The sequence below is a fragment of the Poecile atricapillus genome, chromosome Z (genome assembly GCF_030490865.1).
Source record: "Poecile atricapillus isolate bPoeAtr1 chromosome Z, bPoeAtr1.hap1, whole genome shotgun sequence".
Classification (NCBI taxonomy): Eukaryota; Metazoa; Chordata; class Aves; order Passeriformes; family Paridae; genus Poecile; species Poecile atricapillus.
In genome coordinates this window covers 419,708-446,614 of record NC_081289.1, presented here as the reverse complement: position 1 = coordinate 446,614, position 26,907 = coordinate 419,708, and the positions used below count along the sequence as shown (strand labels likewise).

Here is a 26,907-nt window from a genome sequence, read left to right as displayed (position 1 = left end):
CCCCCTCCGTGTCCCCTGTGTGCCCCCCCGGGAATGCCGCGTGTCCCCTGTGTCCCCTCCGTGTCCCCTGTGTGCCCCTCCGGGAATGCCGCGTGTCCCCCGTGTCCCCCTCCGTGTCCCCTGTGTCCCCCCGGGAATGCCGCGTGTCCCCTGTGTCCCCTTCGTGTCCCCCGTGTGCCCCCCGGGAGTGCCGCGTGTCCCCTGTGTCCCCTTCGTGTCCCCCGTGTGTCCCCCCAGGAATGCCGCGTGTCCTCTGTGTTCCCCCCGTGTCTCCCCCGTGTCCGCCCCCGTGTCCCCCGTGTCCCCTCCGTGTCCCCCGTGTGCCCCCCCGGGAGTGCCGCGTGTCCCCCGTGTCCCCCCGTGTCCCTCCGTGTCCCCCGTGTCACCCTCCGGGAATGCCGCGTGTCCTCTGTGTCCCCTCCGTGCCCCCCGTGTCCCCCCCCGGGAGTGCCGCGTGTCCCCCGTGTCCCCACCGTGTCCCCAGTGTCCCCCTCCGGGAGTGTCACGTGTCCCCCGTGTCCCCCCTGTGTCCCCCCATGTCCCCAGTGTCCCCCTTCGGGAGTGTCACGTGTCCCCCCTGTTCCCCCCGTGCCCCCAGTGTCCCCCTTCGGGAGTGCCGCGTGTCCCCCCATGTCCCCCGTGTCCCCCGCGTGTCCCCAGTGTCCCCCGTGTCCCCAGTGTCCCCCCCGTGTCCCCAGTGTGCCCCCATGCCCCCCCAGTGTCCCCCCATGTCCCCCCGTGTACCCCCCGTGTCCCCCCCGTTCTGGAGCCGTTCTGGTGCCACCGAGTCCGGCTCTGCCAGGGGCCAACAAAATTGTGACCTCCACAAAGACCCCAGGACAAAACTTTGGCCCCTGTTTGTACATCCTGAGCCACAAAGAAACAAATCTGGTTCTGAATTAAATAAAAATTAATTAATTAGCATCGGTCACCTGCTGATTACTGAATTCTTCCTTGGGCAGGGACACCTCTCTCTGTCCCTGTGTCCAGCCCGCCCTTGGCCACTGCCAGGGATCCAGGGGCAGCCCCAGCTGCTCTGGCAATTCCAGCCCAGCCAGCAATTCCCAATTCCCAACATCCCAACATCCAGCCCTGGCCTCTGGCACTGGCAGCCATTCCCTGGCTCCTGGCCCTGCAGCCCTGTCCCAGTCCCTCTGCAGCTCTCCTGGAGCCCCTTCAGGCCCTGCAGGGGCTCTCAGCTCTCCCTGGATCCTTCTCCTCTCCAGGGGAACATTCCCAGCTCTCCTGGAGCCCCTTCAGGCCCTGCAGGGGCTCTCAGCTCTCCCTGGATCCTTCTCCTCTCCAGGGGAACATTCCCAGCTCTCCTGGAGCCCCTTTGGGCTCTGGAATGTTCTGGAAGCTCTCCCTGCATCCTTCTCCTCTCCAGGGGAACATTCCCAGCTCTCACCCCCAGCCCCCCCAAATCCCTGTCCCAGGCTCGTGCCCAGCCCGGTTCCAGAAGGTTCTGCCCGGTCTCAGCCCGTGCTGGTGCTCACAACGTTCCACATCTCTGTGACACCGAGCTGTCCCTGTGTCCCTGGAACCGGCCCCTGTGTGACATCAGCCCGGCCCGGTGGCACCGCCAGGGCCACCAGAGGTGACAGCTCCGCTCCGCCTCTGCCACCTGCGCTGGCACCGATGGCTCTGCTGGCCCTGCTCGTCCTGCTGGCCCTGGCCGGGCCCGTGGGGGGCACGTGGGACACCTGCAGGTCGGTGTCCCCGGGGGCTTGGGGACACTCGGGGCTGTCCTGGCAGGGATGAGCCCCTCGGGGGTCCCTGTCCCCACTGTCCTGGGTGGGGTCCCTGTCCCCACTGTCCTGGGGGGTGTCCCTGTCCCCACTGTCCTGGCACGGATGAGCCCCTCGGGGGGTCCCTGTCCCTGCTGTCCCCGCTGTCCCCGCTGTCCCCACTGTCCCCACTGTCCCCACTGTCCCCGCTGTCCCCGCTGTCCCCACTGTCCCTGCTGTCCCCACTGTCCCCACTGTCCCCACTGTCCCCGCTGTCCCCTCTGTCCCCACTGTCCCGGCACGGATGAGCCCCTCGGGGGTCCCTGCCCCACTGTCCCCGCTGTCCCCACTGTCCCCGCTGTCACCGCCGTCCCCGCTGTCCCCGCTGTCCCCACTGCCCCGCTGTCCCCGCTGTCCCTGCTGTCCCCACTGTCCCCGCTGTCCCCGCTGTCCCCGCTGTCCCCACTGTCCCCGCTGTCCCCGCTGTCCCCGCTGTCCCCACTGTCCCCGCTGTCCCTGCTGTCCCCGCTGTCCCCGCTGTCCCGGCACGGATGAGCCCCTCGGGGGTCCCTGTCCCCACTGTCCCCGCTGTCCCCTCTGTCCCCGCTGTCCCCGCTGTCCCCACTGTCCCCACTGTCCCCACTGTCCCCTCTGTCCCCGCTGTCCCCGCTGTCCCCGCTGTCCCCACTGTCCCCACTGTCCCCTCTGTCCCCGCTGTCCCCGCTGTCCCCAAGCAGGTCACCAATGGCTTTGTCCTTCCAGAGGGACCTGCGGGCTCCGTCCCTTGGCTTCCGACCACAGCTCTGCCGCTGCCACCTCCCGCTTCCTGGGTGGCACCGGGGTCCCCCCGGGCTCCTGGCCTGGCATTGTCAGCATCCAGGCCACCTGGGCGAACGGCACGTGGCACATGTGCACCGGTGTCCTCCTCAGCTCCCAGTGGGTCCTCACGGTCGCACACTGCTTCGCCAGGGGCGGGTAAGAAAAAATATTGGTGTCATTTATCTCTCTTTGCCTCTTTTGGGCTGAATTCTCAACTTTTCTCTCTCTCAGCCTCCTTTGGGCTGAATTCTCAACTTTTCCCTCTCTCTCAGCCTCCTTTGGGCTGAATTCTCAATTTTTCCCTCTCTCTCAGCCTCTTTTGGGTTGAATTCTCTGTGGATTTAACTTTTCTCCCTCTCTCTCAGCCTCTTTTGGGTTGAATTCTCTGTGGATTTAACTTTTCCCTCTCTCTCAGCCTCTTTTGGGTTGAATTCTCTGTGGATTTAACTTTTCTCCCTCTCTCTTTGCCTCTTTTGGGCTGAATTCTCAACTTTTCTCTCTCTGTCTTTGCCTCTTTTGGGCTGAATTCTCAACTTTTCTCTCTCTCTCAGCCTCTTTTCGGTTGAATTCTCTGTGGATTTAATTTTTCTCCCTCTCTCTTTGCCTCTTTTGGGCTGAATTCTCAACTTTTCTCTCTCTGCCTCTTTTGGGCTGAATTCTCAACTTTTCTTTCTCAGCCTCCTTTGGGCTGAATTCTCTGTGGATTTAACTTTTCTCCCTCTCTCTTTGCCTCTTTTGGGCTGAATTCTCAATTTTTCCCTCTCTCTCAGCCTCCTTTGGGCTGAATTCTCAACTTTTCTCCCTCTCTCTTTGCCTCTTTTGGGCTGAATTCTCAACTTTTCTCTCTCTCTCAGCCTCTCTTCGGTTGAATTCTCTGTGGATTTAACTTTTCTCTCTCTCTCAGCCTCTTTTGGGTTGAATTCTCTATGGATTTAACTTTTCTCCCTCTCTCCTTGCCTCCTTTGGGCTGAATTCTCAACTTTTCTCTCTCTCTCAGCCTCCTTTGGGCTGAATTCTCAACTTTTCCGTCTCTCTCAGCCTCTTTTGGGTTGAATTCTCTGTGGATTTAACTTTTCTCCCTCTCTCAGCCTCCTTTGGGTTGAATTCTCTGTGGATTTAACTTTTCTCTCTCTCTCTTTGCCTCCTTTGGGCTGAATTCTCAACTTTTCTCTCTCTCTCAGCCTCTTTTCGGTTGAATTCTCTGTGGATTTAACTTTTCTCTCTCTCTCAGCCTCCTTTGGGTTGAATTCTCTGTGGATTTAACTTTTCTCCCTCTCTCTTTGCCTCTTTTGGGCTGAATTCTCAACTTTTCTCTCTCTCTCAGCCTCTTTTCGGTTGAATTCTCTGTGGATTTAACTTTTCTCCCTCTCTCTTTGCCTCTTTTGGGCTGAATTCTCAACTTTTCCCTCTCTCTCAGCCTCCTTTGGGCTGGATTCTCAACTTTTCTCTCTCTCTCAGCCTCTTTTGGGCTAAATTCTCAACTTTTCTCTCTCTGTCTTTGCCTCCTTTGGGCTGAATTCTCTGTGGATTTAACTTTTCTCTCTCTCTCTCAGCCTCCTTTGGGCTGAATTCCTCTGGGATCCTCCCTCCTGGGGACTCCCACTTATCTCAGTCCTTATGATTCAAAGAAAACTCCCGAGCTCGTTAGAATCTTATTTCTCCTGTTTATTTATTAACAGGGGATCACAAAACTTAACAGCTCTCTCCAGGCTGGCTACACAAATTTAATCTTTGCAATTTGGCACATTTCTTTCTTCTGACGGTACAAACAAAGCCTTGTGGCTCACTTTGTGTCTGATGCACAAAATGGCCCCGAAATACGCAGTTCTTTTATCTTTATACCTATTTTTACCCAATTAACAATAGACACGAATATTATTTTTCTTAATGACCCAATGACCCATCACCTCTGTGCTGCACTGCTGCATTTTTTATCTAATCACCCAAAAACCTCCAGGAGAAGAAGATGAAGAAGAAAGAAGAAGGGACAAGGAACAACACCTTAAATCCTCCATCTCGTCTCCTGTTCTCTAAACTAACTTTTTCACCCAGTGATTAAAAAACTTTCTAATCTACACACTTACATTTTCAGCTTTTCCTATCTAACTTTACCATTTGTTCTCATGTATCACCATGAAAACACGCTCATGAATTTCATATTCTATGAAACTCGGTGTTTTTCTGGATCTTGTAACTGAGTATCAGAAACAAGGGCACACACTCTGGATTCCAGACTCCTGCAACTGGTGTGTAAAAAACGCTCGCTCGCGGTGAGAGACTGCTCCAGGGTCAAGGTGTCCAAGGATAAGCGATTTATTATAAGGGTAAAAGGAGGGGAGAGCCGTGTCCGCCACCAGCCTCGGCATCCCCATGGGCCAGGGGAGGGGAGAGAGAGAGATGGGAGAGAAGGGGAGGAGAGGTTGGAAAAGGGGAGGAGAGGTTGGAAAAGGGGAGGAGAGGTTGGAAAAGGGGAGGAGAGGTTGGAAAAGGGGAGGAGAGGTTGGAAAAGGGGAGGAGAGGTTGGAAAAGGGAAGGAGAGGAGATAGAACAGGTAGAGAAGGGGAGGAGAGGTTGGAAAAGGGGAGGAGGAGAGAGAGAACAGGTAAAGAAGGGGAGGTGAGGGTGGAAAAGGGGAGGAGAGGTTGGAAAAGGGAAGGAGAGGTTGGAAAAGGGGAGGAGGAGAGAGAGAACAGGTAAAGCAGGGGAGGAGAGGTTGGGAAAGGGAAGGAGAGGTTGGAAAAGGGGAGGAGAGGTTGGAAAAGGGGAGGGGGGAGTAAGAACAGAGGGAAAGAGGGAAAAAGCAGAGGGAGAAAGCAGGGAAGATTAGGGGGTAGGAGCAGGGAGAGGGGGCTGAGAGTTAAGAGTGGGGGAGAGGGGTAAAGGGGTAAGAGGGAAAGGCTAAGAGATAAGAGCCAAGAGCTAAGAGATCAAAGTTCTTGTTACAATCCAATCTATCTTTTTCTATCGTGAATATTCTAATTCTCAGTAACCAATCACCATGAGACACACCCACTAAAGAATTTACATCCAGCCTATGCGCTTCCCTATATTAACATACAGTGTTGCATTTTAGATTCTACAAAACCTTACAAGTTCTTCCCTTGCTTCTGGACCTTTGTGCTTTTCGATCAGCAGAAGGACATTGTTTTATCAACAGGGATTCTCCTCTAGGAGAATTGTTCTAGGCTATTGTTCTTTGGTTAACCAGTGCTCAGTATCCTGAGACTCAAAGCAGGCTTTCATTGCTACTTCGATTCCAGCCTTCGTATTTTTAGAATCTTCTGCTCATCACATTCATAAGGTTTCCCTGTTTCACCCTCCCCAACAAACCAGCAGGGACAGAGATGTCCCCAGAGCACAGCCAGGTGCCCAGGTGACAGCACCAGGTGCCACTTTCACCCCGGCTCTTTCCTCTCTGCTTCCCTGTTGTAGTGCATCTAAAAATCCTGGTGTCCCCCAAGGGTAAAACTCACCTCGGACACTTCCCTGTCCGCCTTGGGAAGAGGAAGGCAGGGAAATGCTGGGCCACTGCCAGCCCGTGGCTCTGTCACCCCTGTCACCCCTGCAGGAGTCTGGAATCCAGAGTGTGTGCCCTTGTTTCTGATACTCAGTTATAAGATCCAGAAAAACACCGAATTTCATAGAATATGAAATTAATGAGCGTGTTTTCATGGTGATACATGAGAACAAATGGTAAAGTTAGATAGGAAAAGCTGAAAATGTAAGTGTGTAGATTAGAAAGTTTTTTAATCACTGGGTGAAAAAGTTAATTTAGAGAACAGGAGACGAGATGGAGGATTTAAGGTGTTGTCTCTTGTCCCTTCTTCTTTCTTCTTCATCTTCTTCTCCTGGAGGTTTTTAGGTAATAGTCAGTGATTGGATAGAGAATGCCACAGTGCAGCACAGAGGTGATGGGTCATTGGGTCATTAAGAAAAATAATATTCGTGTCTATTGTTAATTGGGTAAAAATAGGAATAAAGATAAAAGAACTGCGTATTTTGGGGCCATTTTGTGCATCAGACACAAAGTGAGCCACAAGGCCTTGTTTGTACCGTCAGAAGAAAGAAATGTGCCAAATTGCAAAGATTAAATTTGTGTAGCCAGCCTGGAGAGAGCTGTTAAGTTTTGTGATCACCTGTTAATAAATAAACAGGAGAAATAAGATTCTAACGAGCTCGGGAGTTTTCTTTGAATCATAAGGACTGAGATAAGTGGGACTCCCCAGGAGGGAGGATCCCAGAGGAATTCAGCCCAAAGGAGGCTGAGAGCGAGAGAGAAAAGTTAAATCCACAGAGAATTCAGCCCAAAGGAGGCAAAGAGAGAGAGAGAAAAGTTGAGAATTCAGCCCAAAGGAGGCAAAGACAGAGAGAGAAAAGTCGAGAATTCAGCCCAAAAGAGGCAAAGAGAGAGGGAGAAAAGTTAAATCCACAGAGAATTCTGCCCAAAGGAGGCAAGGAGAGGGAAATTACAACCCCTGTCCCCTCTCTAGGGACATCTCCACGTGGGAGGTGGTGATGGGGGCCACAGACCTGAGCCAGCCAGGCCCCGAGGCTGCGGTGAGACACATCCAGAGGCTCCTGGTACACCGGCACTACGTGCCTGCCACGGCGAGGAATGACATCGCCCTGCTGGAGCTGGAGCAGCCCGTGGAGTGCAGCGACTACATCCAGCTGGGCTGCGTGCCCGACGCCTCGCTCAGGGTCTCGGAGCTGAAATCCTGCTACATCGCCGGCTGGAACTTTGCCAGAGGTGAGTTCCCATGCAGGATGTGCGCCCTGAGGGAGAGCTGGGCATGCCAGGGACACAGGCTGGGCACCCTGGGGACGTGGAGTGGCCACAGACAGAGTCCAGCTGCGGGATGGCAGCAGGGCCGGGGCTCGGAGCAGCCCGGGCTGGGGGGAGGCTGGGATGAGCTGGGAGGTTCCTTCTCAGCCAAACAATTCCTGCTGGCCCCGAGAAGCCTCTGCAGAGATGGGTCCGGTTCCTCCCGGGACCAACAGCTGGGACACAGCTGGACAGCATCGCTCCGTGGGGAAGGGGCAGAGCCGGGCCCGAGGAAGGGGCAGAACCCCGGGGAAGGGACAGAGCCGGGCCCGGGGAAGGGGAAGGGGCAGAGCCCCGGGGAAGGGGCAGAGCCCCGGGGAAGGGACAGAGCCCCGGGGAAGGGACAGAGCCCCGGGGAAGGGACAGAACCGGGCCCGGGGAAGGGACAGAGCCGGGCCCGGGGAAGGGGAAGGGGCAGAACCCCAGGGAAGGGGCAGAACCGGGCCCGGGGAAGGGGCAGAGCCGGGCCTGGGGATGGGGCAGAGCCCGGCCCGGGGAAGGGGCAGAACCCCGGGGATGGGACAGAGCCCCGGGGATGGGGCAGAGCCCCGGGGATGGGGCAGAGCCCCGGGGAAGGGACAGAACCCCGGGGAAGGGGCAGAGCCCCGAGGAAGGGACAGAACCGGGCCCGGGGAAGGGGAAGGGGCAGAGCCCCGGGGAAGGGGCAGAACCGGGCCCGGGGAAGGGGGCAGAACCCCGGGGAACGGGAAGGAACGGGTCCCGGGAGCTGCTGGGGGCTCATTCCCGCGGTTCCGGGATCAGGAATGGTTCTGCAGGAGTCCAAGGTCCACCTGATGGACACGGAGCTCTGCAACAGCAGCCGCTGGTACTCGGGGGCCGTTCATGCTGACAACCTGTGTGCTGGGTACCCGCAGGGTGGCATCGACACCTGCCAGGTAGGAACCCCCACACACAGCCCAGCCTGTCCCGTGGGAGCCCCAAAAATAGGGATGTGACCCTGGAACACCTGTCCTCTGCACATCTGGGAGAGATGGGAGAGCTCTGAACCCTGAGATGAACCTTCCCAGGCTGGGAATGGAGAGATGGGAGAGGAGAAAACCCTGGGATGGGAGAGAGGAGAAAACCCTGGGGATGGGAGAGAGGAGAAAACCTTGGGATGGGAGAGGAGAAAATCCTGGGATGGGAGAGAGGAGCCAAACCCTGGGGATGGGGCAGAGGAGCAAACCCTGGGGATGGGAGGGAGGAGGCAGCCCTGGGGATGGCAGCAGCCCACCACAGCCTCTGATCTTCTCTCCTGGCACAGGGGGACAGCGGGAATCCTCTCATCTGCAAGGACAACAGAGCCGACTACTTCTGGCTTGTGGGAGTGAGCAGCTGGGGAAAAGGCTGTGACAGAGCCAGGCACCCCGGGGTCTACACCTCCACTCAGCACTTCTACAACTGGATCCTGCTCCAGACGGGCCTGAGCCCAGCTGACATATCCGGACCAGCACCGGAGCCAAACTGCACCCCGACTTCTGCAGAGACCCCGATACCAGAGCTGGAACCAGAGCCAGAACCAGAGCCTGAACCAGAACTGGAACCAGAGCTGGAACCAGAACCAGAACTGGAACCAGAGCCGGAACCAGAGCCGGAACAGAGCTGGTGGCAGAGCCAACACCAGTGCCAGTGCCAGAGCCAACGCCAGAGCCAGAGCCGGAACCAGAACTGGAACCAGAGCCAGAGGAGGAGCCAGAGCCAGAGCCAGAGCCGGAGCCAGAGCCAGAGCCAGAGCCGGAGCCAGAGCCGGAACCAGAGCTGGTGCCAGAGCCAGAACCAGTGCCAGTGCCAGAGCCAACGCTAGAGTCAGAGCCGGAACCAGAACTGGAACCAGAGCCAGAGCTGGTGCCAGAACCAACACCAGTGCCAGTGCCAGAGCCGACACCAGTGCCAGTGCCAGAGCCAGAGCTGGAACCAGAGCCAGAGCTGGTGCCAGAGCCGGTGCCAGTGCCAGAGCCGACACTAGTGCCAATGCCAGAGGCAACACCAGAGCCAGAGCCAGAGCTGATGGTGCCAGAACCAACACCAGTGCCAGTGCCAGAGCCAGAGCCAGAGTCAGAGTCAGAGGAGGAGTCAGAGGAGGAACCAGAGCCAGAGCTGGTGCCAGAGCCGACACCAGTGCCAGTGCCAGAGCCGACGTTAGTGCCAATGCCAGAGCCAGAGCTGGAACCAGAGCTGGAACCAGAGCCAGAGCTGGTGCCAGAGCCAGTGCCAGTGCCAGAGCCGACGCTAGTGCCAATGCCAGAGCCAGAGCCGGTACCAGAGCCAGAACCAGAGCCAGAGCCGGTACCGGAGGCAGAGCCGGAGCCAGAGCCGGCCCCGGAGGCAGAGCCGGCCCCGGAGGCAGAGCCGGCCCCGGAGGCAGACGCGGCCCTGGAGCCCGAGGAGCCGGTGCCGACACGGGAAGCGGACCGGCTCCTGCTCATCTCGGTGCCGTACCAGAGCCTGCTGAAGTTCTGTGAGCTGCTGAGGAATTTCCTGCGGTTCCTGAGGGAGCAGCTGGGCTGAGCCGGAGGATGAGCAGAGCCGCCTGTGGCTGCTCCGAGCCGGAGCCGCGCCCGCGGGGTCCGGGGCAGCCGCAGCGCCCGGGGCCGCTCCGGCGCCCCCCGCCCTCCCCCGCGCCCACCCCAGGCTGGAGCTGAGTTTGTTGTTGGAATAACGCTGCTCGTGCTCGTGTTCACCGCGGTCTCGGCGCGATTCGGCCTCCCGGGCAGGGCAGGGAGGGCCCGGGCCGGGAGCCGGGAGGGGAACGAGCGGGGAACGTGCGAGGAGACGAGCGCGGAGCCGGGGAGGAGCGGGGAAAGCGCTTTAATGCCCGAGCGGCCCGGGAGCGGAGCGGCTCCAGCCGGGAGCCCCGAGGGACGCGGAGGTGCGGGAGGTGCCACCCTGAGCTGGGTGTCACCCAGGGGCCACCCGGGGCCGTCCCCTCTGCCCGCAGCTCCGGCCTGGGGGGCTGCCGGGACCCCCATCCCGTTCCCCCGTGCGCATTTGGGACCCCGGCCCCCGGGACATTCCCTCTGCTCCGGCGGGGTCGCTGCTCCAAAGAGCTGTCCTGGCTCGGGACGAGGCGCTGCAGCCCCGGGGCACCCCCGGGACGGCTCCGGGACCCCGCATTCCACGATCCGCCCGTGCCTGGAGGTGCTTCGGGCTGGCCCGGCCGTGCTGGCCCGGCTGCCAGCGGAGCTCGCCCTTCACGGGTACCCTCAAGGCTCCGGCGCTGCCGGGACCCCCGTCCTGCCGGGACCCCTCGAGCCGTGGGGGCGGGCGGGGGGCTCGGGGGGCTCGGGGGGCTCGGGGGGACGGTGGCACCGGGGGCTCGGGGGGCTCAGAGGGGTCGGGAGGCTCGGGGAACGGTGGCACCGGGGCTCAGAGGGGTTCGGGGGTTCGGGGGGCTCGGAAGGGGCGGTGGCACTGGGGCTCAGAGGGGTTCGGGGGGCTAGGGGGGTTCGAGGGGTTCAGGGGGCTCGGGGGACGGTGGCACCGGGGCTCAGAGGGGCTCGGGGGTTCGGGGGGCTCAGGGAGCTCGGGGGACGGTGGCACCGGGGCTCAGAGGGGTTCGGGGGTTCGGGGGTTCGAGGGGTTCGGGGGGCTCGGGGGACGGTGGCACCGGGGCTCAGGGGGTTCGGGGAGCTCGGGGGACGGTGGCACCGGGGCTCAGAGGGGCTTCGGGCCCCAGGCTGGCAGCGGGGTGAGCCCGGGGGGCAGCAGGGCCAGGGGGAGGCTCTCCAGGGGCTGCCAGGGCGATGGAGCGGGGCTCCCACCGGGAACCGAACCTGCGGGAAGGACACGGGGCTCGGGCGGTGTCCCCGGGACCCGCAGCCCCAGAAGCCCGGGGGTCCCGGCCCCTCGTACCGCAGCAAGCCTCGTCCCAGGCGCAGGGGCCGGAGGCGCAGAGGTGCAGCGGGGCCGGGGGCCGCGGGTGCGGGGCGAGGCCGGGGAGGGGCCGCGCAGAGCCCGAGGGGGGGTCCGGGAGGGGCTGCGGGGACACCAGAGGGTCACAGGGGTGCTCCGGGACCTCCGGCAGAGGGTCCGGGGCTCCAGCGGGTGCCGGCCGTGTCCTACCCGGGCGGCGGCGGCGGCGGCGGCGGCACCGAGAGCGGCCGGGGTCCAGTGGCACCAGGAGCCTGCGTGGGGACGGGAGGGGACAATGTCCTGGCTCACCGGTGGGACAGCGGCCGTGTCCTTGCCCAGCTCCCAGCCCCAAATTTCAGCCGCGCTCCCTCCCAGGGCCACCCCTGGGTGTCCCCTCGGTCCCCGGGCTGTCACCTGCGCCGCCGGGCTCCGGCTGCTGCTGCTCGTTCTCCCGGCGCCACTTGGCTCGGCGGTTGGAGAACCAAACCTGGGGAGAGCCGGGAGCTGAGGCCGCCCCCCGCCCGTCCCACACGGGCCTGGCACTGCCGCGAGCCCCGGGACACCCCGGGAGTGACCGGGGACACCCCGGGAGTGACCGGGGACACCCCCGGAGTGACCGGGGACACCCCGGGAGTGACCGGGGACACCCCCGGAGTGAGCGGGAACACCCCAGGAGTGACCGGGGACACCCCAGGAGTGACCGGGGACACCCCAGGAGTGACCGGGGACACGCGAGGGACACAGGCAGAGAGAGGGGCTCGGTCCCAGACATGGCCACGGACAGAGGAAGGGTCCTGATCCCGAGCGTGGACACCGACAGGGACAGGGACACTGGGACAGGGACAGGGACACGGACAGGGTCAGGGTCAGGGACAGGGGACAGGGACAGGGACAGGGACACGGACAGGGACACGGACAGGGTCAGGGACAGGGACAGGGACAGGGACGCGGACAGAGACAAGGGCTCGGATCCCGCCCCGGCACTGGGCACGGCATTTCCCGGGCAGGGCTGCCCTGGCACCGGGGACCCGCTGCTGGCACTGCCCGGACTGCCGGGGCTGCCGGGGCTGCCGGGGCTGCCGGGGCTGCCGGGGCTGCCGGGGCTGCCGGGGCTGCCGGGGCTCGAGGGGAAGGGGGCTGCCGGGCACCGGGAGAGGCTCGGCAGCGGCACAGGGCAGTGGGGCTGCAGCTGCTGGGGGGAACATGAGGGGAGTGTGCCACGGGTGCCAGGGAGTGTTCCAGGTGTGCCAGGGGTGCCAGGGGTTCCAGGTGTGCCAGATGTGTGCCAGCTGTGCCAGGGAATGTGCCAGCTGTGCCAGGTGTGCCACGGGTTCCAGGTGTGCCAGGGGTGTGCCAGGTGTGCCAGGGAGTGTGTCAAGTATGCCAGCTGTGTCAGGTGTGCCAGGGAATGTGCCAGCTGTGCCAGCTGTGCCAGGGAGAGCCCCCCGATCCCGGGACAATCCCTGCCCTGGGGAGCCCCCCTCTGTGCGGAGCTGTCCCCAGCCCTGTGAGCGGTGCGGAGCTGTCCCCACCCTGTGAGGGTCACGGAGCTGTCCCCCCCCTGTGCGGAGCTGTCCCCACCCCTGTGCGGAGCTGTCCCCACCCCTGTGAGGGTCACGGAGCTGTCCCCACCCCTGTGCGGAGCTGTCCCTAGCCCTGTGAGGGTCACGGAGCTGTCCCCACCCTGTGCGGAGCTGTCCCCCCCCCCCCGTGAGGGTCACGGAGCTGTCCCCACCCCTGTGCGGAGCTGTCCCCAGCCCTGTGAGGGTCACGGAGCTGTCCCCGGGGGCAGGAGGGCCCCGGTCCCCCCTGCCCCAGGACCCCTCTCACCCTGACGGTGCTGTCCGGGAGCCGGGTGGCCGCGGCCAGGCTCTCGCGGGTGGCGGTGTCCGGGTACTGTCCCCGCTGGAACTCTGCGGGGGGATCGGGGTCACCCGGGGGGGTCCGGGCAGCCACCCCCGGATCCGGGCAGTGTCTGCAGCCAGAGCCCGGGGCAGCGAGCTGGGGAGCTCCGGGGAGGTTTGGGGAGCTCCGGGGAGGTTTGGGGAGTTCCGGGGAGGTTTGGGGAGCTCTGGGGAGGTTTGGGGTGCTATGGGGAGGTTTGGGGAGCTCCGGGGAGGTTTGGGGAGCTCCGGGGAGGTTTGGGGAGCTCTGGGGAGGTTTGGGGTGCTATGGGGAGGTTTGGGGAGCTCCCGGGAGGTTTGGGGTGCTATGGGGAGGTTTGGAGAGCTCCGGGGAGGTTTGGGGAGCTCCGGAGAGGTTTGGAGAGCTCTGGGGAGGTTTGGAGTGCTTTGAGGTGATTTGAGGTGCTCTGGGGTGGTTTGAGTTGCTCTGGGGTGCTCTGGGGAGGTTTGGGGTGCTCTGGGAAGGTTTGGAGAGCTCCGGCGAGGTTTGGAGAGCTCTGAGGTGGTTTGGGGTGCTCTGGGGAGCTCCGGGGAGGTTTGGAGAGCTCCCGGGAGGTTTGGAGTGCTTTGAGGTGATTTGAGGTGCTCTGGGGTGGTTTGAGTTGCTCTGGGGCGTTCTGGGTTGGTTTGGGGCGCTCTGGGTAGTTTTGGGGCTCTCTGGGTTGGTTTGGGGTGCTCTGGGGTGGTTTGAGTTGCTCTGGAGCGCTCTGGGTAGTTTTGGGGCGCTCTGGGTTGGCTTGAGGCTCTCTGGGTTACTTTGGGGCTCTCTGGGTTACTTTGGGGCCCCGCAGCCCTGGCCGGGCCACCCCCAGGGGCAGGAGCCCATCCCGAAAGCGGCAATTCCCAACCTTGGGAACAGCCCCGCTCCCTTGGGGAGCGCACCTCTCTCCAGAGCCTCCGCCTGCTGCCGGGAGAACACGGTCCTGCTCCTGCTCCTGCTCCCGTTCCTGCTCCCGCTCCCGTTCCTGCTCCCGTTCCTGCTCCCGCTCCCCTCCCGGGGGCTGCCCGGGGCCGGGGGCGGCTGCGGGCCGGGGGTCGCGGTCCGGGGGGACGCTGCGGGCAAAGGAGGGCGGGGGCTGGAGGCGGAGCCGGTGCCGGGGGCTCCCCGGAGGGCCCGGGAGGGGTCGGGAGGGCTCCGGGCTTTGGGGCGAGGCTCACGCCGTGGCCGCGGCTCCCGGGGCTCGGCCGCCAGCCGGAGGTCGCTGGGCAGGGTCCTGAGAACGCGGTTGATGGAGGAGACCTGGGCAGGGGAGAGGGGATGTGCCGGGAGGGGAGCCGGGGGGACACGGGGGGAGGCGGCGGGCCCGGAGCTGTCTCTGGGATCCTCCGGCCCGGGGCTGATCCCTGCCCGTGATCCCGGAACGCCCGGGACTGACCGAACCTAACGGGGCACGGGGGCTCTGGGGCTGAGCCCACCCACCCCCTGCCCGTGATCCCGGAACGCCCGGGACTGACCGAACCTAACGGGGCACGGGGGTCCCGGTGTGTCCCGGGGAGGCAGCCGGGCTCGGGGGCGGCGCTCGGGGCTCTGCTTCCCCTGGGAAGGAGCGATTTGCCTTCCCCTCCCCGCCTGCTCCTGCTCCGCGTCTCAGCGAGCACCGAGCCCTTCCCTGGGGATCCTTCCCATTCCCGAGTCCTTCCCACGGAGCCGAACCCTTTCCATCGCTCCCGGCCCTTCCTGGGATATCATTCCCACTGTCCCGAGCCCTTCCCGGGCTCTCATTCCCATATCCCGAGCCTTTCCCGGGACATCATTCCCATATCCCGAGACCCTCCCGGGCTCTCATTCCCTCCTCCCCCCGCCCTGCCGCCCCCCGCCGTGGGCCGGGACCCCCCTGCCCTCCCCGGCGCTGGGAATTGCGGCATTCCCGGGATTCCCGCAGGACTCACGCTGGGGATGGCGCTGCTGCCGCAGGTTCCCTCGTTGTGCAGCTGCCGCCGGATCTCCCAGGCGAAGATCCCGGGCCGCTCCAGCTTCATCCTCGCGATCCGGGCCACCAGGGCCGGGGTGGCCATGGGGGGCTTGCTGCCCCCCGCCGCCTTGGGCCCCACGGCTCCCGTCCGGTAATAGCGGCGCAGGATTTTACTGACGCAGCCGTTGGACACCTGCGGACACCACTTCAGCCTCGGGGGGGGCTTTGGGGAGGGGGAAGGAGCCCCCCGACCCCGGCCCGGCCGCACCTTGAGGCTGCGGGAGATGTCGGAGCTGCGGGCGCCGCTCGCCGCCAGAGCGATGATTCTCTGCCTCTTGCACGTGGGGAGGGGGCGGCCGTTCAGGAAGAGCCCCCCGAGCTGGTTCACCCCGCTGGGCCCTGGGGAGGGGGACGGGGCTGGGGGGCAGCGGGGGCTGCCGGCTCTGCCCTCCCGAATTGCCGGGACAGCAGCGGGGAGGGGGCGGGAGCCGAGGGGCTGGGGAGGGGGAGCTGGGGCTCGGAGGGACGTGGGGCTCGATGCTGGGGGGTGGGTGCAGGCAGGGAATGGGGGCACCGGCCCCAGGAAGCTGGAGAAACGGAAAGAGGGGAGAATTTGGGAAGGGCAAGGGGGCGGGAGGTGAATCGGAGCCGGGCTGGACGCGTTTGTGCCGGAGCAGGGAACGGCGGCGCGGCACATCCCCCGTTCCCACCTCGGTGTTGCATCGTGGAGAGGCTTCGGGGGGCTGTGGGTGCCTGGGAATTCCCAGTGGGATGAGGGAGACACTCCGGGATGGGATAAATCAGCTCCGGTGTCCAGGGCTCAGGCGCGACCCTGCTGCGAGGGGAAGGGACACGGGCAGGAATCCGGGAGCGGGCTGGAAACACTCGAGGGCAGCTTGGGAAAAAATCCCGCTCCAGGCGCAGGGGATAAAGACCCGGAAAAGAGATCACAGGGCTCTGGAGAGGCTCGGGAGACGCCGGGAGCGCTGCCCGTGCTGCCCGCGGCCACGGGCACGGAACGGAGCCGCGTCCCAGCGGCCGCAGAGCTCCCCTGGGCACCCCACGGGGGACAGCGGGGTCCCCACGCCCACCCCGGCCCGGCCCAGTGCCGGCATCCACAGGGAATGGAGGGTTCCCCATGGCCAGCACCGTCCCAGCCAGCAATTCCCAGTTCCCAATTCCCAATTCCCAACATCCCAACATCCAGCCCTGGCCTCTGGCACTGGCAGCCATTCCCTGGCTCCTGGCCCTGCAGCCCTGTCCCAGTCCCTCTGCAGCTCTCCTGGAGCCCCTTCAGGCCCTGCAGGGGCTCTCAGCTCTCCCTGGATCCTTCTCCTCTCCAGGGGAACATTCCCAGCTCTCCTGGAGCCCCTTCAGGCCCTGCAGGGGCTCTCAGCTCTCCCTGGATCCTTCTCCTCTCCAGGGGAACATTCCCAGTTCTCCCAGGCTGGCTCCAGAGGATTTCCCGGCAGGATTCCCGCAAGGACACCGGTGCCGGTGCCTCTCTCCCCTCAACACCTCGGGCATCGCTGAGCACCAGCGGAGCCACCGAGCCTCGCCAGAGCCCCCAGTTCAGCCGGGATTTCACCCGGAACACCCCAAAACCCCCCGGACACCCCCAGTGCGGGGGTCTCCCTGCCACAATCCCCAAATCCCGCCTCGCCTCTTCCCTGCACAGCCCGAGGGAGTTGTTTGGCGACACCGACCCTCGGTGAAACTCAGGAAAAGCGAAATGAATCCAACAAGAGGGACGAGTCCGCAGGTTTCCCGCAGGTTTCCCGCAGGTTTCCCGCAGGTTTCCCGCAGGTTCCCCGCAGGTTTCCCGCAGGTTTCCCGCAGGTTCCCCGCAGGTTTCCCGCAGGGTTCCCGCAGGTGAGCGGGAATGCCGAGGCGCATCCCCCGTCCCTCTGCTCGGAGAGGGATGGATGGCCCTGGAGCGATGCTCGGGGAAGGGGGAACAGGACCCGAGTTCCCTCGGGCAGCACCCCCGGCACCGCCCGTGCCGTGCCCGGAGGTGACACGGGGATTTCTGTCCCCGCAGGGAACCGGGAGCACCGGGACAGCCGAGCCGGGAGCGCCGGGAGCGCCGGGACAGCCGAGCCGGGAGCCCCGGGAAAGGCGAGCCAGGAGCCCCGGGGGAGCCGAGCCGGGAGCGCCGGGAGCGCCGGGACAGCCGAGCCGGGAGCCCCGGGAAAGGCGAGCCAGGAGCCCCGGGGGAGCCGAGCCGGGAGCGCCGGGAGCGCCGGGACAGCCGAGCCGGGAGCACCGGGAAAGGCGAGCCGGGAGCGCCGGGACAGCCGAGCCGGGAGCGCCGGGACAGCCGAGCCGGGAGCGCCGGGAGAGCCGAGCCGGGAGCTCTCGGTGCGTCCTGGATGTTGCCGGGGATCCCCGGGCCCGGGGGGAGCTCGGTCCCCGTGCGGAACCGGGACAAGGAAGGAGCGGGAGCAGCGGCGCGGGGCCGAAGACCCCCGGGACCCCAAAACTTCTCCAGGTGGGAGCGCCCTCGGCTCCAGCTCCTACAGCGAATTCCTGCGGCTTTCGCCCGGGGAAAGGAGGCTCGGGCCAGCGGGAATGGCCGGAGCGGCGCAGGGAGGTACCTGAGGAGCCTCGGCGGGGCTGGAGCGGGTCGTGCCGGGAGCCGGGCGGGCGCTCGGTGCCGGGAGCGGGGCCGTGATGTCACGGCAGGAGGGAGAGGAGCACGGGGAGGAAGGGGCGGCCCGATGTGACCGCGCCCGGGGGGGCTCCGTCGGGACTCGGGGGCGCTTGGAGCCCCCCCCCCCCGGGCCGGGCACGGAGTCGGTGCCGGGGGAGCGCCGGTGTTTCAGCACCTGCGGCCGGCGGACAGCGCGGCCCCGCGCCCCGGAGCATCCCCGGGGAGCCCCCGGCCGAGCCCCCCGAGGGGCTGCGCTCCCGCGTCTCTCCCGCAAAGCAAACAGGGACATATGGGATTCAATCATAAATCCAGCTTCGCTTTTATTACATCGATTTGATTTATTTTGGGTGCTGAACAAATAGAAGGCGGCCCCCGGGGTGGTGGCTGGGCCCCGGCGGGGACTCCCCGGTGTGTTCCAGACGAGCCACCGGCACAGATGGCCCCTTCTTGGAAGATTAAAAAAAAAAACAACGTTGTAAACCTTTCAAGTAAAATATTTGAAGAGCAAATATTAGCCAGCGAGGAGCCCATCACCGTGGCCCTCCGCGCCCGGCCCCGCGAGTCATCCGGCGTTATTTGCACCCCGGCCCCGGCCCCCGGCTCCGCACAACCGCCCGCCTTTGGAAAATACCATATGCTCCGAATTACACATTAACCACAGCCCTGCGGGGCCCGGGCCCGGCCGCGGCCCCCGGGGAGCCTCCGCGCCGCCCCCCGCCGCCCCCGGGGCGCCCCGGCTGTGCCGCACCCCGCGCTCGGCCTCGGGCTCCCGGCGGCGCGGGGAGCGCTGGAACCCGGGCCCGGATCCCCCCGCTCCGCCCCGGCCGCCCGAGACCCCCCCCAGCTCCGCTCCGGCCGCGGGGGATCCCCGGCGGAGCCCCCGGCCCCGGCGAGCCCCGTGCGTAACGCGGGGAGGGGGCCGCGGGCAGCGGGGCTCGGCACCGGGCGGGAGCACCGGGCCCGTCCCCGGGCCCCTGTCCCCGGGCCCGGGCGGGGGGCGGCACCCGGGGGGGCTCCGGGCAGGGCCTGGAGCCGCGGGGCCGCCCCCGGGGCCGTGCGCGCTGGGACCGGGCGCGCCGGGCTCCGGAGCGCACGGCCCCGGCCGCAGCCTCGCCGCTCCCGGGACGGACCCGCCGGGACCCGGAGGAGCCCCCGGAGCCGCCCGGAGCTCGGGGAGCTCGGGGGAGCCCCGCGGGCCGGGGGGAGCCCCGGCGGAGGGCACAGGACCGTGCGTACCGAGAGAGGATCGGGCGCGGCGGCGGCGGCGGCCTCGGGAACCGGGAAAACGGAACGGGAAAAAAACGGGGGAGAGAGAGGAGAGGAGAGGAGAGGAGAGGAGAGGAGAGGAGAGGAGAGGAGAGGAGAGGAGAGGAGAGGAGAGGAGAGGAGAGGAGAGGAGAGGAGAGGAGAGGAGAGGAGAGGAGAGGAGAGGAGAGGAGAGGAGAGGAGAGGAGAGGAGAGGAGAGGAGAGGAGAGGAGAGGAGAGGAGAGGAGAGGAGAGGAGAGGAGAGGAGAGGAGAGGAGAGGAGAGGAGAGGAGAGGAGAGGAGAGGAGAGGAGAGGAGAGGAGAGGAGAGGAGAGGAGAGGAGAGGAGAGGAGAGGAGAGGAGAACAGGGAGATGTGGAGATGGGGAGATGGAGGGAGGTGGAAAGAGAGATGGACCCGTGGAGAGCAGAGACGGACACAGAGATGGAGAGAGGGTGAAATGGAGAGATGGAATCGGGAAGGGAGGGAGGTGGAGAGGTGGGGACAGGAGATGTGGAGAGCTGGAGTTGTGGGGATGTGGAGAGCTGGAGGGAGATGGAGAGGTGGAGGGAGATGGAGAGGTGGAGGGAGATGGAGAGGTGCTGAAATGGAGAGATGGAGAGGAGGAGAGGAGGAGAGGAGAGGAGGAGCGGGGGGACTTGTGGGGACACGGAGAGGTGAAGATGTGGAGAGGGGAGAGATGGAGACACAGAGAGGTGAGAAGACAGGTGGAGAAATGCTAAAATGGAGAGATGGAGGGATGGACAGATGGAGGGATGGACAGATGGACAGATGGACAGATGGAGAGATGGAGGGATGGACAAATGGAGAGATGGAGGGATGGAGAGATGGAGAGGAGAAGATGAGGAGAGATGGAGAGAGAGATGCAGAGATGGAGGGATGGAGAGAGGGAGAGGTGGAGAGATGGACAGATGGACAGATGGAGGGATGGAGAGATGGACAAATGGAGAGATGGGGAGGAGAAGATGAGGAGAGATGGAGAGAGAGATGCAGAGATGGAGGGATGGAGAGAGGGAGAGATAGAGGGATGGACAGATGGACAGATGAAGCGAGAGATGGAGGGATGGACAGATGGACAGAAGGACAGACGGAGAGATGGACAGATGGAGAGTTAGAGGGATGGACAGATGGACAGATGGAGAGATGATGGAGAGATGGACGGATGGAGGGATGGAGAGATAGAGGAATGTACAGATGGACAGATGGAGGGATGGACAGATGGAGGGATGGAGAGATAGAGGAATGTACAGATGGACAGATGGAGGGATGGAGAGATGGAGAGATGGACAGATGGAGAGATGGACAGATGGAGGGATGGAGAGATGGAGAGATAGAGGAATGTACAGATGGACAGATGGACAGATGGACAGATGGACAGATGATGGAGAGATGGAGGCAGAATTCCGGAGCCATGGAAAGGTGCAGAGCTGAAGGGGTGCAGACACGGGGTGATGGAGAGGGGGAGGAAGGAGAGGTGGGGGGGGATCAGGGGAGGCGCAAGGACAGAGCTGGAGAGGTGGGGACAGAGCTGGGGACACGGAGAGATGGGGACAGAGCTGGGGACACAGAGAGGTGGGGACACGGAGAGATGGGGACACGGAGAGATGGGGACAGAGCTGGAGCGGTGGGGACAGAGCTGGGGACACGGAGAGATGGGGACAGAGCTGGGGACACGGAGAGGTGGGCACGGAGCTCCGGAGAGGTGGAGAGCACATCCAGGAGCCGCCGTGGAGCGGCGCTTGTGCTCCTGTGACCTTTGCAGGGGTTTGAGGATGCCGAAGATCCCGGGATCCCGGGGATGATTCCTTTGGAAAGGCCGGGAATTGCAGGGATTTGAGGATGCTGAACACCCCGGGATCCCGGGGATGATTCCTTTGGAAAGGCCGGGAATTGCAGGGATTTGAGGATGCTGAACATCCCGGGATCCCGCGGGGATGATTCCTTTGGAAAGGCCGGGAATTGCAGGGATTTGAAGATGCCGAACACCCCGGGATCCCGCGGGGATGATTCCTTTGGAAAGGCCGGGAATTGCAGGGATTTGAGGATGCTGAACATCCCGGGATCCCGCGGGGATGATTCCTTTGGAAAGGCCGGGAATTGCAGGGATTTGAAGATGCCGAACACCCCGGGATCCCGCGGGGATGATTCCTTTGGAAAGGCCGGGAATTGCAGGGATTTGAGGATGCTGAACATCCCGGGATCCCGCGGGGATGATTCCTTTGGAAAGGCCGGGAATTGCAGGGATTTGAGGATGCTGAACATCCCGGGATCCCGGGGATGATTCCTTTGGAAAGGCCGGGAATTGCAGGGATTTGAGGATGCTGAACATCCCGGGATCCCGGGGATGATTCCTTTGGAAAGGCCGGGAATTGCAGGGATTTGAGGATGCCGAACACCCCGGGATCCCGGGGATGATTCCTTTGGAAAGGCCGGGAATTGCAGGGATTTGAAGATGCCGAACACCCCGGGATCCCGCGGGGATGATTCCTTTGGAAAGGCCGGGAGTGGCACATTCGGCAGCGGGGGGTGCTGGGGACACGAGTGGCCGCTCCTGCCTGGGAAGATGGGAACTCCAACAGGGATGGGGAAATGGGGGAGAGGGGGAACGGGGAAATGGGGGAATGGAGGAATGGAGGAAAGAGGAAAGAGGAAAGAGGAAAGGAAGAAAGGAGGAAAGATGAAAGAGGAAAGGAGGAAAAGAGGAAAAGAGGAAAAGAGGAAAGGAGGAAAGGAGGAAAGGAGGGAAGGAGGGAAGGGGGAAAGGAGGAAAAGAGGGAAGGAGGAAAGGAGGAAAGGAGGAAAGAAGGAAAGAGGAAAGGAGGAAAAGAGGAAAAGAGGAAAGGGGGAAAGAAGGAAAGGAGGAAAGGAGGGAAGGAGGAATGGAGGAAAGGGGAAAAGGAGGAAAGGAGGAAAGGAGGAAAGGAGGGAGGGAGGGAGGAAAGGGGGAAAGAGGAAAAAGGAAAGGAGGAAAGGAGGAAAGGAGGAAAGGAGGAAAGGAGGAAAGGGGAAAGGAGGAAAGGAGGAAAGGAGGAAAGGGGAAAGGAGGAAAGGAGGAAAGGAGGAAAGGGGAAAGGAGGAAAGGAGGAAAGGAGGGAAGGAGGGAAGGAGGGAAGGAGGAATGGGGGAAAGGGGAAAAGGAGGAAAGGAGGAAAGGAGGAAAGGAGGGAGGGAGGAAAGGGGGAAAGAGGAAAAAGGAAAGGAGGAAAGGAGGAAAGGAGGAAAGGAGGAAAGGGGAAAGGAGGAAAGAAAGAAAGGAGAAAGGAGGAAAGAAGGAAAGGAGGAAAAGAAGAAAGAGGAAAGAGGAAAAAGGAAAGAGGAAAGGAGGAAAGGAGGGAGGGAGGAAAGGGGGAAAGAGGAAAAAGGAAAGGAGGAAAGGAGGAAAGGAATGGAGGAGGGAAGGAGGAAAGGGGCAAAGGAGGAAAGGAGAACCCGGTCCCCACTGTCCCCAGGCAGGATCAGGGGCGTGTTGGGGTCACCGGGGGCTGTGGAGGGGAGCACAAAGCCGGGATGTCCCAGGAAAGGAGCTGGTGGCAGCAGCTCAGCCGTGTCCCCCACTGCTCTCCCGGGGACTTTGCAGGGGACAGGGATCCAACTGAGCAGAGCCATCATCTCCACCTTCATCTCCATTTTCATCTGCATCTTCAATTCTCTTTCCATCATTTCTTTTGCCTCTGTATTTGTGTCTGAGTCTCCATCTCCATCAGCAGTCTCCATCTTTGTATCCTTTCTTTTCCTCTCCTTTCACCTCTGCCTCCATCTCCACCTTTATCTCCATCCCCATTCCCAATCCCACTTCCCATCTTCATCCCCATTTCCATCTGATCTTTATCCCCATCCCATCTCCATTCACATTCCCAAATCCATCCTGTCTCCATCCCCATCCCATCCCCATTCCCAAATCCATCCCCATCCCAAAATCCAATCCCTGTCTCCATCCCTATCCCCATCCTCAAATCCATCCCATCTCATTCATATCCCCAAATCCCTCCCGTCTCCATCCCCATGCCCATCCCCAAATCTATCCTGTCTCCATCCCCATCCCCACATCCATCCTGTCTCCATCCCCATCCCCATCCCCATCCCCACATCCATCCTGTCTCCATCCCCATCCCGTCTCCATCCCCATCCCATCCCCAATTCCCAAATCCATCCTGTCTCCATTCACCTCCCCACATCCATCCCCATCCCCATCCCATCCCCATTCCCAAATCCATCCCCATCCCCAAATCCAATCCCTGCCTCCATCCCCATCCCCATCTATCCCCATCCATCCCCATCCCCATCCCCATCCCCATCCCCATCCCCATCCCCATCCCCATCCCCATCCCCATCCCCATCCCCATCCCCATCCCCATCCCCATCCCCATCCCCATCCCCATCCCGTCTCCATCTCCATCCCATCCCAATTCCCAAACCCCTCCTGTCCCCATCCCGGTGTCTCTGGGCTGTTCCAGAGGGTTCCGGGAGTGTCCCGTGCCGGCCCCGGCCGTGGTTTGGGGCAGAGCTGCTCCTCCCGGGGCTCTCCAGGGTCCCATCCTGATCCCACCGGAGATCTCCGGGAGGTTTTTCCCTCTGGAGCCGCTCCAGGGAGGGGGAGCTGAGCCTCTCCCACCCCGGGAGCGCGGCTGGAGCTGGGAATGGGAAAGGGAACAGGAATGGGAACGGGAATGGGGACGGGAATGGGAATGGGAATGGGAATGGGAATGGGAATGGGAATGGGAACTGGAATGGGAATGGGAACGGGAACAGGAATGGGAACGGGAACAGGCCGGGACTGGGGTCCTGGGCTGGGAGGGGACACGGGAAAGATGAGAGGGGACCCTGCAGGGACAGCGGGGTGGAGCTGGGAGCAAGGAGGAGACCAGAGGGACAGCAGCACGGCTCGGGAATGGGACACAGAATGGGGACAGGAACAGGGGGGACACGGGAATGGGGACAGGGACATGGGAATGGGACACGGGAATGGGGACAGGGACAGGAGAATGGGACACAGAACAGCACAGGGACATGGAGGGACACGGGAATGGGAACAGGGACAGGGAGGGACACGGGAATGGGGACAGGAGTGGGAAGGACACGGGAATGGGAACAGTGAAAGACATGGGAACGGGACATGGAATGGGACAGGAACGGGGGGGACACGGGAATGGGGACAGGGACATGGGGAAACACGGGAATGGGACACAGAATGACACAGGGACAGGGAGGAACATGGTTCCAGGGACATGGAGGGGACACGGGAACAGGGACAGGGAGGGACACGGGAATGGGGACAGGAACGGGGGGGACATGGGAATGGGGACAGGGAGAGACACAGGAACGGGACACGGGAATGGGAACAGGGAGAGACATGGGAATGGGACACGGGAATGGGGACAGGGACATGGGAACGGGACACGGGAATGGGGACAGGGAATGGGGACAGGGACATGGGGAAACACGGGAACGGGACACAGAATGACACAGGGACAGGGAGGAACACGGTTCCAGGGACATGGAGGGGACACGGGAACAGGGACAGGGTGGAACAGGGATGTGGAGGGACACGGGACTGGGAAAACAGAGAAGGTGGAACAGGGACACGGAGGGGCTGAGGGACAGGGACTGGGAGGGAAACAGGAATGGGGAGATGGAGGGAAACAGGAATGGGGAGAGGGAAAGAAACAGGAATGGGAACATGGAGGGAAACAGGAATGGGGAGATGGAAAGAAACAGGAATGGGGAGATGGAGGGAAACAGGAATGGGGAGATGGAGGGAAACAGGAATGGGGAGATGGAAAGAAACAGGAATGAGGAGAGGGAGGGAAACAGGAATGAGGAGAGGGAAAGAAACAGGAATGGGGAGATGGAAAGAAACAGGAATGGGGAGATGGAGGGAAACAGGAATGGGGAGAGGGAAAGAAACAGGAATGGGGAGATGGAGGGAAACAGGAATGGGAGCAGGGCCACAGAGGGAGCGGAAGAGACACGGAGGGAGGAGAAGAGGGAATTATCCCAGGAGATTCCCGCAGCAAGGTAAAGCTGTCAAAGCACAGCAGCTCATTCCTGGGATTTTATCTGGAATTGCGTTTGCGTTCCCGGAGAGGCGCTGGTGGGAGCAGGAGCGGCAGAGCCCCCTTCCCACAGGGAACATCAGCCAGGGGCTCAAAGGAACCCAGACACGGGGAATGCCCGGTCCTGGGGCATGACTGGATCAGGGATCTACTGGGATCAGGGACAGGATCGGATCAGGGACAGGATCAGATCAGGGACAGGATTGGATCAGGGACACGCTGGGACACGCTGGGATCAGGGATCTGATGGGATCAGGGACAGGATCGGATCAGGACACGCTGGGATCAGGGACACACTCAGTCCCAGGACGTGCTGGGATCAGGAACACGCTGGGATCAGGACACAGTTGGATCAGGACACGGTGGGATCAAGGACAGGATCGGATCAGGGACAGGATTGGATCAGGGACAGGATGGGATCAGGACATGCTGGGATCAGGGATCTGCTGGGATCAGGGACAGGATGGGATCAGGACACCCCTTGTCCCAGGACATGCTGGGATCAGGGACTCAGTCCCAGGACATGTTGGGATCAGGGATCCACTGGGATCAGGGATCCACTGGGATCAGGGACAGGCTGGGATCAGGGACAGGGTCGGATCAGGACACGCTGGGATCAGGGACAGGATTGGATCAGGGACACGCTGGGATCAGGGACAGGATGGGATCAGGGATCCACTGGGATCAGGGACACGCTGGGATCAGGACTCCCCGTGTCCCAGGACACGCTCCGAGCTCTCCCAGCTGCGCACAGGGACGGGTTCCGGGATCCCCGGATTTGGGAATTCCCATCCCTGTCCAGAGGAGGCCTCGCTGCCACCCCCGGGCAGCTCCCGCTGTTCCCTCTGCTCATCCCAGGGCCAGCTCCGGGCTCCCGGGAGCGCAGCGGGATGAGGGGCAGCTCCCAGGGATTTCAGCATTCCCAGCATTCCCAGGGAATTCCCATCCCTGGAGAGCCCCAGGCCGGGCTGGGCCAGTGGAGGTGACCCTGCCCTGGCTGGGGGGCTCTGGGGGGCTCTGGGGGTCTCTGGGGGGATCTGAGGGTCTTTGGGGGGCTCTGGGGGGGCTCTGGGGGGCTCTGGGGGTGCTGGGGGTCTCTGGGGGGCTCTGAGAGGCTCAGGGGGGCTCTGGGGGGGCTCTGGGGGGGTCTCTGGAGGGTCTCGGGGGTCCCTTCCCACCCGAACCCATCCCGCCATTCCCTCATTTCCCTCCTCCCCGCACGCCCGGGGCTGTTTGGGACCATCCGGGGCTCTGTCCCTGCTCCTCGCTGAGCCCCTGGGGATTCCCGCTCTGCTCCGCTGCAGAAATTCCTCTGGAAGCTCAAATCCATCCCGGGTGACTCAGCCGAGTGAGGGAACGGAGTTTATCCCCTCCCTCCCTCCCACCATCCCAGGCTCCTCTCCGTCAAAACCATGATTATTGAGGGATTCGGGCTAAAAGAGGCAATTCGGGGGTTTGGAGGATTCATCCCGGTGGGATGCAGCTGCCAGGCGGGACACGGTGAGGATTTGGCCCGGGAATTCCATGGATTGGGATAATCCAGCTGCCCCCGGCAGGGTCTGGGCAGAGATTTCCTGTCCTCGGTCAGGGGCCGGGTGTTAAAAACGGGGAGAAATCCCAGAAATGAATAAATGAGAACGGGGAAATGGGGAAAGGAGGAAAGAGGAAAAAGGAAAGGAGGAAAGGAAGAAAGGAGGAAAGGGGGAAGATGAAAGAGGAAAATAGGAAAATAGGAAAAGAGTAAAGGAGGAAAGAAGGAGAGGAGAAAATGAAGAAAGAGGAAAGGAGGAAATGAGGAAAGGAAGAAAGGAAAGGAAGAAAGATGAAAGAGGAAAGGAGGAAAGAAGGGAAGGAGGGAGGGAGGAAAGGAGGAAATGGGGAAAGGAGGAAAGGAA

At 62.5% G+C, this 26,907-nt stretch overlaps 1 protein-coding gene across 1 annotated transcript; it reads left to right on the top strand.

The window, feature by feature from the left end:
* Positions 1–1,465: 1,465 nt before the first annotated feature.
* Positions 1,466–9,175, top strand: LOC131592652 (acrosin-like). Its single transcript, XM_058864310.1, has 5 exons — positions 1,466–1,709; positions 2,490–2,702; positions 7,037–7,296; positions 8,134–8,267; positions 8,636–9,175. Exons 1-5 carry the CDS (start codon positions 1,639–1,641, stop codon positions 9,173–9,175), a joined length of 1,218 nt encoding a protein of 405 aa, XP_058720293.1. The 5' UTR covers positions 1,466–1,638.
* Positions 9,176–26,907: the final 17,732 nt, after the last annotated feature.